At 37.4% G+C, this 13,431-nt stretch overlaps 1 protein-coding gene across 4 annotated transcripts in view; it reads left to right on the forward strand.

The window, feature by feature from the left end:
• The window catches only part of RIC1 (RIC1 partner of RAB6A GEF complex), a 78,278-nt gene that overhangs the window by 47,816 nt on the left and 17,031 nt on the right, over positions 1-13,431 (forward strand). For 2 of the 4 annotated variants that reach the window (XR_012691351.1, XM_075209250.1), the window contains exons 4-16: positions 231-338; positions 530-672; positions 1,953-2,089; positions 2,665-2,756; positions 3,668-3,756; positions 4,187-4,331; positions 4,847-4,895; positions 5,910-6,050; positions 6,806-7,003; positions 10,039-10,077; positions 10,678-10,788; positions 12,228-12,317; positions 12,549-12,715. Coding sequence is in view for 3 of the 4 variants with exons in the window: in XM_075209250.1 (XP_075065351.1) it covers positions 231-338; positions 530-672; positions 1,953-2,089; positions 2,665-2,756; positions 3,668-3,756; positions 4,187-4,331; positions 4,847-4,895; positions 5,910-6,050; positions 6,806-7,003; positions 10,039-10,077; positions 10,678-10,788; positions 12,228-12,317; positions 12,549-12,715 (1,509 nt within the window). In the remaining variant the exon portion in view is untranslated. The remainder of the gene's footprint in view (positions 1-230; positions 339-529; positions 673-1,952; positions 2,090-2,664; positions 2,757-3,667; positions 3,757-4,186; positions 4,332-4,846; positions 4,896-5,909; positions 6,051-6,805; positions 7,004-10,038; positions 10,078-10,677; positions 10,789-12,227; positions 12,318-12,548; positions 12,716-13,431) is intronic. The other 2 variants (XM_075209274.1, XM_075209264.1) reach the window with 2 other exon arrangements.

Genomic DNA, 13,431 nt, shown 5'->3' on the forward strand with positions numbered 1-13,431 from the left:
CATTTACTCTAAATTTCTCAAAATGCAAATTTAAAAATAGTGTGGAATGGTGAAATAAAAACAGAATGTTGGAGCATAGTACAAATGTTGTCTTCGTAGCTGAGGTTGACCAATCCAATTGTGACACTGCATGTATGCTAGTAGAGTCTTGTCCACAAAAAACATGTGTTTTTTTTATAGATTTAAAGGTATAATTGAAATTGCCTCCGTTTTTTTCTCATTTTAAATAGAGGAAGCCCCCATGTAAAGACGATACCTCATTACAAGGAAGAACAATGTGCTCCAGCATTAAATTTAGAAAGCAAAAAAGTTCTGGATTTACAGGCTCCAATAACAAGGTATTGTTAATATATTTATTTAAAAGCATGTGTAAGTGCTGACAAGTCTAGTGATTAGTACAGAGCAGTCTAACAATAACAAACTAGTATTTATATTTCTATCATTAAGGGATGAACTAACTTGGTGCTGGCTTAAATGCATGCGAAGGTCCTAAATGGAAAACAGTATAATGTATGGTTCTTTCCCGTAGCATCCAGTCCATGATGGAAGACCTACTGGTGGCCACAGAGGATTGCCTACTTCACCTCATTCACTGGGAAAGCATGACAAATGGCAGGAAAGCAATCAACCTGGCCTCAATACCATTTTCTGTGGACTATCAGCCATCCAGAGGTATTGTGATCTTTTAGCATAAATATATAAACAATGTGTTTTATTTGTATTATGTTGACATTACATCTGGTTGAAACAGCCATTACTAGACCTGACTTATTAAATGGACAATTAACTGTGGTGGTTTCTTTGTTCAAATGTCCCAAAAGTGTATTTTCCACATGCATATGGAAAGTAGTGACTGACCTTTGCTTTATATGTACGTACCATATTTGGATAGCCAGTGCAAAATAAAATGGTTAAATTCCAATCCAGTTTAGTTTGCTTAATCCTCATTTGGATCAGGACGCAACATCAGATTGTCATGTATTTTATTTTTTTTAAGAGGGTTTTTTTAAAAAAAAAAAAATGTACTAGCCAGTTCTGTAGAAAACCTTTTATTTGTATGATGCTCTTTTAGCCTTTTCTAATAGCTAAGGAGCAACCTAGATCTTGTGATGGCTATGTGTTCCAGGAATACTTCTTTTATTTGTTTACCCTTTTTCCTTGTGATTGTTGGCAGAACTTTAACAATTCTAGGCGGTTTCATTAAATGAAATGACTCTTGTCACTCATTGTAGCTTTGTGGAGGTAAAGATTTGATGTTTCCACAAGTCCTTTTAGTATTTACCATCTGCAACAAGCCAAATACTTATTTGATCACTTAAACATAGCAGCATGGTTTAAGGCACAGATGACTGGTCTAGTTCAATATCCTGGTTACAAGCTGTAATGGAATAGTGAAGACTGTCCCTTGACTCTATGCATAGAACACCTCCCAGGGGTAGCATTTTTCCTGCCCTCATGCAGCCCAGTTGGCTATGTGAAACCAGGTGGGGCTCACTCTGCATAAAACGTAAGCCCCATTTCCCATGCGATGACTAGTTGTTTTTTTTTGGTTTTTTTTTATTGTTTCATTTTTAATGGAATGTACGTGTCATGGGTGTTTTTGATCCTTTTCGGCTTTATCTTGCTTTTTGCTGGTCCACTCACAGTAACGGTCATTGTTATTTAGCAGCTTACATCTAGTAAGGGAAAGTTCGAAGTTGAATATCCCCTTTTTTTAAAACCTTTTTTATTTTTTAAAAGCCATGAATAATTAATTGCAAGGCACTGTGCTTTGGTATCATAGTCAAATTATTTGATGTTTTATTATTTTTACACCTGGCATGTTACCTTTATTAGAGCTTAAGCTTACTTCTCTCAAGAAGATCTCCACTCATTTCTGTGATTAGGGAAATTAGAGTTTACATATGACAAGCATGAGGTCTCTACAGCCCATGTCATTGTGTTTTTTCCAGCAGGTTCATGCTTGGATTTTGGAGATGTGTACATCCGGGACATGGAGTACTGTGTCACTCTTGATGGGTTTGCTGTTGTATTCAATGATGGGCGTATTGGTTTCATCACACCGGTATCAAGTCACCTCACTGCTGATGTAAGATTCCCAGCTGCAGAAGGGTCAATATTTTCTAAGTTAGTGAGAGCTGTCAGACACTGCTTCAGAGTTCACTATTCGTACATGTTAGAATTTACTTCTTTAGAAAGCACAAGCTGAATATGCATGTGAGGTTTTATTTTTTTTTTTTATTTTTTATTTTTTTAATGAGGAACTCTCATTTGAGAGAGTGGTGTGGAATTTGGTATTTCATTTAATAACCCACCCCATTGTTAATCAACATCATACGATAGATTTTGTTGACGTTGCATAATACTACATGCTGCATACTAGTAACGTGGCAAACGCCAATATAAATAGCAAATACATATCAGTAAGATCTCTTCCTCTTCCATTCATTTTGGCATTCTTAAACTGCAAAAACAGTGTGGCGTTACTGCAACAACTCTTACAATAGTCTTGTTTGAGTCATTGTCCAGCCTGCTATCTTTGTGGTTACTGAAGCTTCAGTACCTGTTGATTTCTAACTTTTGTTTGCTGTAAACTATTCATACACATTCTAGAATAGTTGATAGTTGTTTTATTGTGTCTAACAATTGTTTCTATGTTGATAGCAGATACATGGTGTTTGGGCACAAGATGTTGTTGATGGAACTTGTGTGGCAGTAAACAATAAATACAGATTAATGGCGTTTGGATGTGCCAAGTAAGTATCAAATCGTCACACCTACAAAAACTAGTTTTAGAGGGCCACACCTCTATGCTTAGGAGCTTGAGACTTATTTTATCCTCAATGTGAAATGTTATTGGAGTATGAGGTGTTTCTGGAGCAGGACATGAGTAGACACCATTGGTGCTTAAGCTAATACATACAGGACTTGCCCTGACTTAGGGGGAAATGGGGGTTGGTCACTTCAGAAATACTACACTTAGAGTTTGGTACACTATTCTGTGGAGGAGCAGCCAGCAGATCATTATAAATAACTCTATACATTCCTACATTTTTAGACAAACCCAAATTGGATAGTTTTTAAACATATTGGCCAGCCTAGATAAACTGAGGGGAAGTTTAGCCCACTCTTTGTATGGTCGCCATAGCAGTCGATAAGGTTGTAGGATGTCGCTGTGGAACTCCTAAGGGAAGACCATTGTCCAAATATTTGGATGGAACAACCATCTATATATAAAATACATCTGTCACCTCCACACAATGGAGCAAGTCATTTTGTGTGATGAAATATTATCAAAGTCACTAGGAGCTCGTGCCAGCTAAGCTTATGGTCATGGAATATTAGGGTACATACTAATGAATACATATCCAGCCTACAAGATGGCTGCCGACAAATTGTGTAGAATACAGGTGCACATTTAAGTGTTGACGGCATATAAAACAACTTTTTTAATGTTTTTTTAGTCAAACACCTCAAATTTTCTCTGACTGTCTGATAAGGTTGATTAGTAGTTTGTTGCTAATTGATAACCATCCAAATGGACAATTCTGTATTGTATCTCCATTTCATCATAAGTGTATCTCTATGCTGACACACCTTATTAGAATCTGACACATGTCAACGACATTGATATAAGCATAACCTAATGTAATTTTCTTTCCCCCAGTGGATCTGTGCTTGTATATACAATAGATAACACAACTGGTGCTATGCAGCTTTCTCATAAATTGGAACTTACTCCTAAACAGTACCCAGGTAAGAACTTGCTATTACATAGGCTATCACTAGCACTTCAATTTGTGACTCTTATTTCTGGGAAAGAAATGTTTTTTTCTTTAAATTACCATTATTTTTGTAATTTTATAGTTAAACATTAATTTACATTTTAACATTCATACGTGCTTGGTGACACTCTCTAGCCAATTTTGTTTTTGAACATCATCATTAAAATCTGAAAAAAATAGCATGCTATAAGTGTGTGCTTTGGATGTAAACCTCACAGTAGGCATCCACATCTTGAGTAGTATTTTTACTGTTCATGTATGTTCTGTTTGACTACTGAAGAAACCCTAATCCACTCAAAGGTGAATAAAAGATGCTGTTTATTATGCATTATATATTTCATCATTTATGTGGCACTGCCAGAGAAACTATGCAATATGCTTATTTAATCTGTTTGCATTAGATATCTGGAACAAGACTGGGTCAGTCAAGCTGATAAAGTGGTCACCTGATTACAGCGTTGTCATGGTGACCTGGGAATGTGGCGGACTTTCTCTGTGGAGTGTATTTGGGGCACATCTGATTTGTACGCTTGGAGGAGACTTTGTGTAAGTAATCACATGCGGCTTCTGTCTGCATTGTCATACCTGTGTTTCTCGTTGTTTGTCGTAGTATTCATTAATTGAATGGACATTTATAATGCTTGTGGTTTAATGGATATAGAAAATGTAATTAGCTGCTCTTTCGATCAATGTTATGCTTTAAGAAACCTTTCTTTTCATGATGATTACATCAATCAACTGTGATACTAAAATTACAATTTTGTGGCTTCTAAGTAGATAGAAAAGAATTTAGCAGCCATTTCAAATACTCTTAATCATTCTTTTAGCAGATTATTTCTAAATTACTCTTAAGGGACAGTAACACTAAAAAACTTGTTGGTTTTTATCTATGTAATTTTGGTATTTATTTCAATAATTAGTTGTAGAAATCTCCATTTATTGTTTGTTTTTAATTTAAAATATAAACTGTTGTGAATTTAGACAAGGATTACCTTTAAATTAAAGATATTTGGATTTATCAGCTCTTGCATTTCTTTATCTTCGAATCTTTTTCTTTATAGTTACAGGGCAGATGGTACCAAGAAAGAGACTTTGAAAATCAGCTCAATGGTAAATACCTTTAACCCAGAAGTGGATTGTAGATCTTCAGTTCAATTATTAGTAGTATTATTATTATTACATTTGGCTAGGGCCGGATTAACCTGAGGTCTAACTGGGCTACAGCCCAGGGGCCTCGGGCATCCAGGGGGCCCTTGACAGAGTTCAGCAGAATTATTGACTGGCCCGATCAATGCTGAGCTCTGTCACTGCAGTACTCCTTCTCCGGCGCTCAGTAATCTCCTTACTGAGGAGATCTCGCGAGAGTGTCACGAGATCTCCTCAGTAAGCAGCTTACAGCGCGCTGCGGAAGGGGGACTGCAGTGACAGGAGAAGGTAAGCGCTTGGGGGGGGGGAGGGGGTTGTCTAACAGGGGGGCTAGTCTGCTAACGGGGGGAGGGGGCCTCACGGGGGAATGGGGGCCCCCTTAGCCCAGGGGCTTCCATTCTGTTAATCCGGCCCTGCATTTGGCTATCTGATTTTGTGTCTTTTTACAATGTTTTCTTAATTGTTCAGATTGGAGTACTATAGGGTCACAGGGCCATCAATTATTGATGGCCCTGATAACCCAAAATTGATATTGTCAGATTTGAACCACCCCCTTCCCCCTTAGTTTTTATTTTACAATATGTAAGTTTCCCATGCAGTAACACAAGCTACCAGTGCAGTAGATGGCATTGGTAAAAGCACAGCAGGAAGATGAAATAATGTTTAATGTCACTGAGACTTTAACTTGGTGTCGTATGATACAACATTAAAATATTAAATATTTTGAAACTTTTTTATATACTATTCCGTACATGGGATGGTATGTCCTACTTTTCTTTTTTTTAAAGGGATTATGTGTGGGAGCATGAGTGCTTTATTTAATGCATGCCAGCTGTTTTCCACAAATCATTAGATGTGTAACAAAGGAATCGCATAATTTTGTGTTTGCATGTTCAGGTAATTGTTCAGAACTTGTTGAAATAGTTGCCAGCAGCTGTAGTTCATATCTTCACATGGGGATTTGTCTGTTTACCGCAGAGCTGGGGACCTGAAGGCTACCACTTGTGGGCAATTGCAGACTCCACTGGACAAGGGACAAGTGACACGGCTGTGCCCAAGCAATCTGGAATACTTCAATTTCAGTTCATTAAGAGTGCACTTACTGTGAACCCCTGCATGGTAATTGATTTTTTTTTCTCTAAAATGATGAGCTGGATTTGCAGATTGAAAAGATGGTTAATCTTGCTGATAACAATTGTCTGCAACTGTGAAATGACATACTGCAAACTGTACATTGTTTTTGTTAATCTATGCAAAATGATTTGCTGGTTTGATTGCAGAATAAATAAAAAAGGATCCAGTTCCAACTTTCATATTTATAAGTGTATGCATTGAGCTGAATGTTTTGCACATGACAGCCTGTATCTTTCGTCCATCCAGGGAGGACTTTTACATGTTGCAGAAAAGTCCATGCAAATACGTTACATTCTGTAAAAGTCTTAGAGAGAGCTATGTTTAAACTTAGTATGAGGAGGATTGCTGAAGTGCTGTGTTTGCCCAGTCTTGTTGGTTTCATATTACTGTATCAGTTAATCCTGTGGTGATTTATACCATGCATATATTAATCAGATTTAAAATTCTTTTACATCTATGTTCTGACAAGTCCTCATGACTAAAATTGTCCAGGACAGGACCACCCCTACCCTCTGTTTTCATGTCTGCATTTAATCTGCCTACCTTGTATGCCCCTAGTTTGTTTGCTCTGTATTGTTCACTGTGTGGAGCTGGTTCTTAAATGTTACTGTACGTTTCTCCCAATTTCACCAAGTATTTTTGTAACAACCACTGTCAATTCATGTGGTTTTTCATGTGTTGAATTGTATGTAAGGGTATAATGTGAAATGATGTTAAAAGGTCACTCTGTTCTCTTACAGAACAACCAAGAACAAGTATTGCTTCAAGGAGAAGACCGCTTGTACTTGAACTGTGGGGATGCATCTCAGACACAACACGTCAGAAGTCCATCATTACACTCTGAGTCCCTGCATAACAGAAGTTCATTCCCTGTAGGAAGTGTAGATTCTCAGGGCTTGAGCACTTTACTTGGGCACAGACACTGGCACATTGTGCAGGTACTTAACTTTTTTTATTGTTTTCTTTAAATAAGCGTTAAGCCTTTAAGATGATTGGATTTGATTTCTCAAACTCTTTTTTGTGATTACTTTTGCTGGGGAACGAGCATCAACTGAAAACAAAGATTGCAATGAAGATTATCTGTCAGAAAGAGCAGACTTTTAATTGAAGGTGTTGTACTCTCTCCCTCTCACAGGTTTGTAAAGGGGAGAGAGTGGCAGAAAATATTAGTTGAGAGCCACTTGCAACCCGTCAATGTGCTGCCCTTTACATCTAGGAATCCCCCTCCTTAAAGTTCTGCCACCAATCCCTGTTAAAAGCAAAGAAAGAGGTTGTACAATCCTTTAAAGAGGGTGACTGACTGAGAACTTGCTGCAAGAAACAGTTTTCCCTTTCCCCTTATCATTTCACTGGGACAGACATGTGTTGGTCAAAAGAGTATTCATCAGGCAAAAGTACTTGTTTGGTTTATTTAGCAAGAAGATGCTACAGTGACATTTATCTTTAACCCTTTAATGCTATATGACATTTATGAACATCACATCTGATAGTTGAAAACGTCAATCTACAGATTGGCATCAACTGGATCTTACTGGTATTGGATATGGTAAGTTCTAGATCCTAACGGAGGATATAATATGGATGTGGTGGACAAAACGTTATAAAATGCTCTCCACAGTATTTTCTACAATAATATAGAAGGTAGACCTGAGCTTTGAACACTCTGTTCCCTGTGTTCCTGTCTCCCCAAGCTATGTTTAACCCCAACGTTGTAAGTATTCCTAATTAACAATGTGGAATTTGAAAAATCGTTTTAATTTTCAGTTGTGACCATAACGGTTTGTCTTTTGCTATTTCTTCTGTTTCCTTTATTGCTTGTATTACCAAATTAGGATTGAAGGGGATGTTGGGATTGATGGTTTGGCCTACAATGGTATGCTAAAGGTTTTTTCCTTGCTGTTACATGCTGTGTTCATTTGTAGAAATGATGTCAGTGCTATCTGCTAGAACTGGTTTAGCCTGGGTATTTTATACTGTGAATTGTGTAAAATTCGACTTTGGAATTGCACTCAAAAATGCAACAAACTGCTTTAGAATATTTTGTTATTTGAAATAAACACACCCTTTTTTTTTTTTTTTTTTTTTTTAAACTCTTTATTTAAAGAGGAAACAACAGGGAAAAATACAATCAACACGATTGACATAAAAATATTATATGATTTATCATGAAGGTAACACGTTATACTCTCCATGCTTGCGACATGTCTTATGTAGGACCGTAACTCCTGCATAGAGGGAGCCCTAGGGTCTTTCCAGTGTTTTGCTATTAGGGATTTAGCAGCTGCCAAGATATGAGAGATAAGCTTGTTAGAAGGTGTGCTCTCATCAGGTATAGGGCGAGAGAGAAGGAATGACCAGGGGTCCTTATAAATTCTGTGTCAGAACAACAGATAAGTAAGTGTAAGAACCATGTTCCAGAAAGGAACTATGCGAGGGCAGGTTCACCATATATGTCACATCGTACCTCTCTGACCACATTTCCACCAGCAGCTCGGAGTGGCCGCAGGAAACATTCGAGACAGCTTATCAGGGGTATAGTACCACCTATAGTACACTTTATAGGCTGTTTCCTTAATTAGTGTAGATATCGTGCTCTTGGCAATCCCCTCCCTGATCTCCTCCCAGCATGAGTCGTCTGGAGGAGGTCCCAGGTCACTTTCCCATTCCCGCTCATGTCGGCCTGGAGTATCGAAAGTGTAGTCTATGAGCCAATTATAGATCTGGGAGATCATCCCTTTAGTGATAGGGGAATGTAGACGCATATACTCAAAGGAGTTCGGGGCCCGAAGAACCTCCTGGGGGGGCATGGACATTGCGAAGTGTCGGACCTGGAAGTACTCAAAGAAAAGTGGACGAAACGGTTCAAAGCTATGATGGAGTTCTGACATAGAGGCCCAAGTTTGATTGACCACCAGGTCCGAAACCACCCATATTCCCGCCCTTATCCAAGGAGGAAAGTGTGGGTTGCCCCAGAGAGGAGTCAGAGGGGAGGACAATCTATATTTGACCCGACATGAATCCCAAAGGGATAAGCAGAATTTAAGAGAATGAAGAGAGGACGCCGCTGGTGGTCTATCTATGTTAGCCAAGCCCCAGAGAAACACACCCTTTTTATTGTATGTTTTTTTTTTTTTTCCTTTTTATAAATGTGATTTCTACTTTACAGAGTGTAATGACATGAGCTTTTCACATTTTAAGCATAGGCATTGTCAATATGCTCTCTCTCATACATGACCTACTGATTAATGCAAAGGATATAGTTCAAAAAAAGTCAATAATCCTAAAGCAAAAACTTGTTGCTCTTTTTTTGTGTTATGGCGATCCACTTTAAAGCAATCGATGCTTTTAGCTTTGGATGGCAAATAAAAGAAATCCAGTTCCTGGATAGTGCTAGTGAGGACATGTTTGACACGTTGCATACATCACAGCTCTCAAATAACTGCAGCATGGAATAAATTATGAATGGCACCTGTCTTCTCTCTGGTCTGCAGTCTGGAGAGGAATCATTCCACTATGAATAAATAAACAGAGGATTAACTGTCAAAGTCTGTGGAGCTTTAGTTTTATACACACATTAACTGTTGCTTTACAATGCAAATGAAAGTATTTTAATTTTACAAAACAATACTAATATATTAATCTGATATATATTTTAATCTTCTATCAATTAAGTTGGCAGTGGTATGGAAGTTTCTGAATAAACCAGCTTGTTTAAAATGTAAATTGTTCAGCCAACTGACCCTGTCCTTGCATCTCCTCCTAACTATTTTCTGCTTCACTTTACTGCATTGTGCTTAAACGCTTAACCCTCCAAAACATAAAGATAAGTGTGAATTTTTCATACAGTGGGCTATATGCATATCATTTAACGGAACACTGATAGATTGATGTATGCTTTAGTTTTAATAACAATTTGGTTAATCCTTCACTGCAGTGTAATCCCATTTTGCATCTTCTATTCACTTTTCCTTAGGTACATAGCACCTACCTTGAGAGTAATTGGCCAATCAGGGTGAGTAATTATAAGAAGTTGTTTTTAAGAGCAGTTTTCATTGGGACAGCTTGGTAGTAATACTTGTAGTTGCACATATTTCCATAAAAACATGAAATCTCCTGTTTGCTGTTCCATATGGTGTCATGTAATATTAAGCTTCTCTGAAGCGGTTTAGTTCATGATTTCATTTATTTAAATTTCCTTTGTGTAATGTGACAAAATTTAATCATTTGGACAGGGTATGATGTATTTAAATATCTGTGTGTACATATACATCTACCAGTAACTATATAGAGTTCTTTATATTGCTATTCTAGCTCTTTGACTGTTTTGCACCTTTCAACGGTCAGGTCAGTTTTGTTAGTCCTGTTCTGTTGCCTTCTAGGATTAAGTTGGTCTTTCTGCAACAACTTGTGCTTCTTTTGTTAGTAATAGCAACTACATTTTTTTATGCAAGAATTTTTGGAAACGTGTTTTTGTGAAATCCATGATGTTCTAAATAAGGAACTTTAAATAATTTTAAAATTACATTGTGCATACAGAAACATTGCTTAGTAAAGTAGAAAACATTTTAAACAGTTGTTTGATACAGTTTAGGTAACATTATTCTTTTTACAGTATTCTGCCATAGACAAGACTGGGCAAAATGTGGCTGTAGTTGGAAAATTTGGATTTGCACATTACTCCTTGATCACAAAGAAATGGAAGCTGTTTGGGAATATCACTCAAGTAAGTTATCTATAAGAGTTTATCACTTGTAAGTATTCCAAGATGTGTGTGGGTGTGTAATATGTATATAAACTAGTATTATTGGATCATTTCTAGTTAGGAGATTAGGGAGTCTACTTTAAATACTGAATCATGCTGTGCTATGGAAATAAGAGCAGAGTAAGGCTGGGTACACACTACAGAAATTGTCTCCCGATGTGTTCTATATAACGGGGGGAAAAAAAAAAAAAAAAAAGTCCCAATCAGCATGATGATTTATGTGTACACACTATACATGTTTTTATATGATTTACCTCCAGATCTGTGCTCTTCATCTGTCCTAACCATCGGCTGAAAAGACTCTGTAAACCCTATGGAGATCCTGATCATGAGCCCATGCACACTGCAGGATTGGAACAACATTGTTCCATCGTTGAATGGGATTTTTAGTTCAGTTTAACAGTCTTGTTCAGCGACATAATGTGCTTTGTTTATCAACTGATTGGACCGGTAATCTCTGAAAACACAGTAATTTGTACCCAGCCTAAATGGATCTGAACCTGTGTAGTGTACAGATATGCCACTGAATCTTAAGTAGTAAGTAGAGATCAGGGGGAGGTGGGTGTGTTGAGGGCGGGGCTTGGTGTGTCACGCCCCACCCCCTAAACAATCACCCGTTGTGACCAATTGTAGCAGGGAACGTGGCCATGGTAACGTGCAATTTGCATCCTAAGCCCCGCCACATTAATATTTAGATTAATAGGATCCTGGAGGTTGTCCTGCTCTCCCGGGAGTCCAGGAGAACTCCCAGAAATTCGGGAATCTCCCGGACATTCCGTGAGAGTAGGCAACTATGATCTAAAGTGAATAGAGAGAAACACACATCACATGTAAAGTAAATGGATCTTAAAAGAATAGTCCTCTTTGCTTTGTACAAGAGTATTTTCGTAGACTACCATACTGCTGTCACTTCCTGGGACTGCCTATGTTTATGAATGATTCACATTTTGAACGAAACACTCTGCAGTTGTCTAAGTATCTTTTAAATTATGTGAAAGGGTTTAATAATTGCCTCTACCACTGTTAGTCACAGACCCACAGTTTATTCATCCATTCCAATGTTTTCAGTTAAACCAAGAATCGCTGGTTTATACCTTGTGCTAGTGTTTTACTCAGAATAGTTTATTCTCAAGGTGTGTACCTTTTTTTTTTAATGTCATTTCTTCCAGTCTTACTGAACTTAAATCATTGCATGTAAAGTACTGACATAATCACACTTTACCTGAAAAGTTTATTTAAAGTAACTTCAGATGGTGTGTAAAATATATTAAGTTGAGTATATTTAAAAGAAAAAATTGTGAAGGAATGCAGTATCTGGTAAACAATAGAACCCGGTTAATGAATGTGAAACAATGTAGTCATTGACAATTTGGGTTAATACAATGTCAACTTGTTTTCAGGAGCAGAACATGCTTGTGACAGGAGGTCTGGCTTGGTGGAATGATTTCATTGTTCTGGCATGTTATAATATAAATGATCACCAAGAAGAGGTGAGAAAACGTCACAAGATCAAACACTGTACTGATCCATATTGAGGCTAGAGTTTATATAAAAAGTGGATTTCAGAGAATAAACCATTTTCTTAAGCAACAGATCCATCATAACTATTGGTATCTTGTGCAGTCTTTTTTTTTTTCTATTTTTCACCTGATAAAAATTTGCCCTTATACTTTTTTTAACACTTCCATATTGTTGTATTATTTTTTTTATTTTTTTTTTAGTTACGGGTTTACCTGCGTACGTCCAATTTGGATAATGCCTTTGCACATGTGACTAAAGTGCAGCTAGATACACTGCTTCTCAGCGTGTTCAGAGATATGGTGATCCTGTTCCGAGCAGACTGTTCCATCTGCCTTTATAGTATTGCCAGGAGATCTAAAGCGGAAGGGTGAGTTGTCATTGTCATCAGATGTTCTTTTAGCTGTGGATATAAGGAAACATTCATCACTGTATACATTAGCGTGCTGTGTAAAATTATATTTGGACTTTATGGGGCGGATTCAATTCCCTAAATATCTGTGAGTTGCCCTCCGAACGGCCGCGAGACACCTCGCACTGATATTTTGACAGACATAATGCTGGTTTTTTACTCGCGCCTCATAGAGGTACGAGCAAAACTCGTCTTTATTTTTTTTACCACAGTAATGGTAAAAAAAAGTGCATCTGCAATGTTCTTAGGGACATCGTGGACATTTGAATCTGCACCAGTAAGTTAAATGTTTGGCTAGGATTCATTTTTTGGTATTTTGCCTAAAAGCTTTCCACAGATGGCAACATTCTGAGAGACCTTTTGTAAAAATAATTAATAAATTTGTTTAATTACAGATTTAGATTTTGCACATTACATATGTGCAATAAAGAATTAAGTGATCATTTCTTAAGCTTGAACACAATTAGGGATGATTCACTAATTTGGTGCAAGTGATCAGTAATCTAGATCAACCCGTCATTAATACATTTTGATCATCCCAGTACAAATTAGACTAAGGCATATGTCTTATTTGTTGCTATTGCACATTTTGCAGCACATTTATAGATAACCCCCCAATGTCTACCCAGGAGCCATCTAGACTTTTGTGCACGTTTTGTAGTTTGCAGAAGAGG

Source organism: Mixophyes fleayi, chromosome 1, assembly GCF_038048845.1.
Source record: "Mixophyes fleayi isolate aMixFle1 chromosome 1, aMixFle1.hap1, whole genome shotgun sequence".
Lineage (NCBI taxonomy): Eukaryota > Metazoa > Chordata > Amphibia > Anura > Limnodynastidae > Mixophyes > Mixophyes fleayi.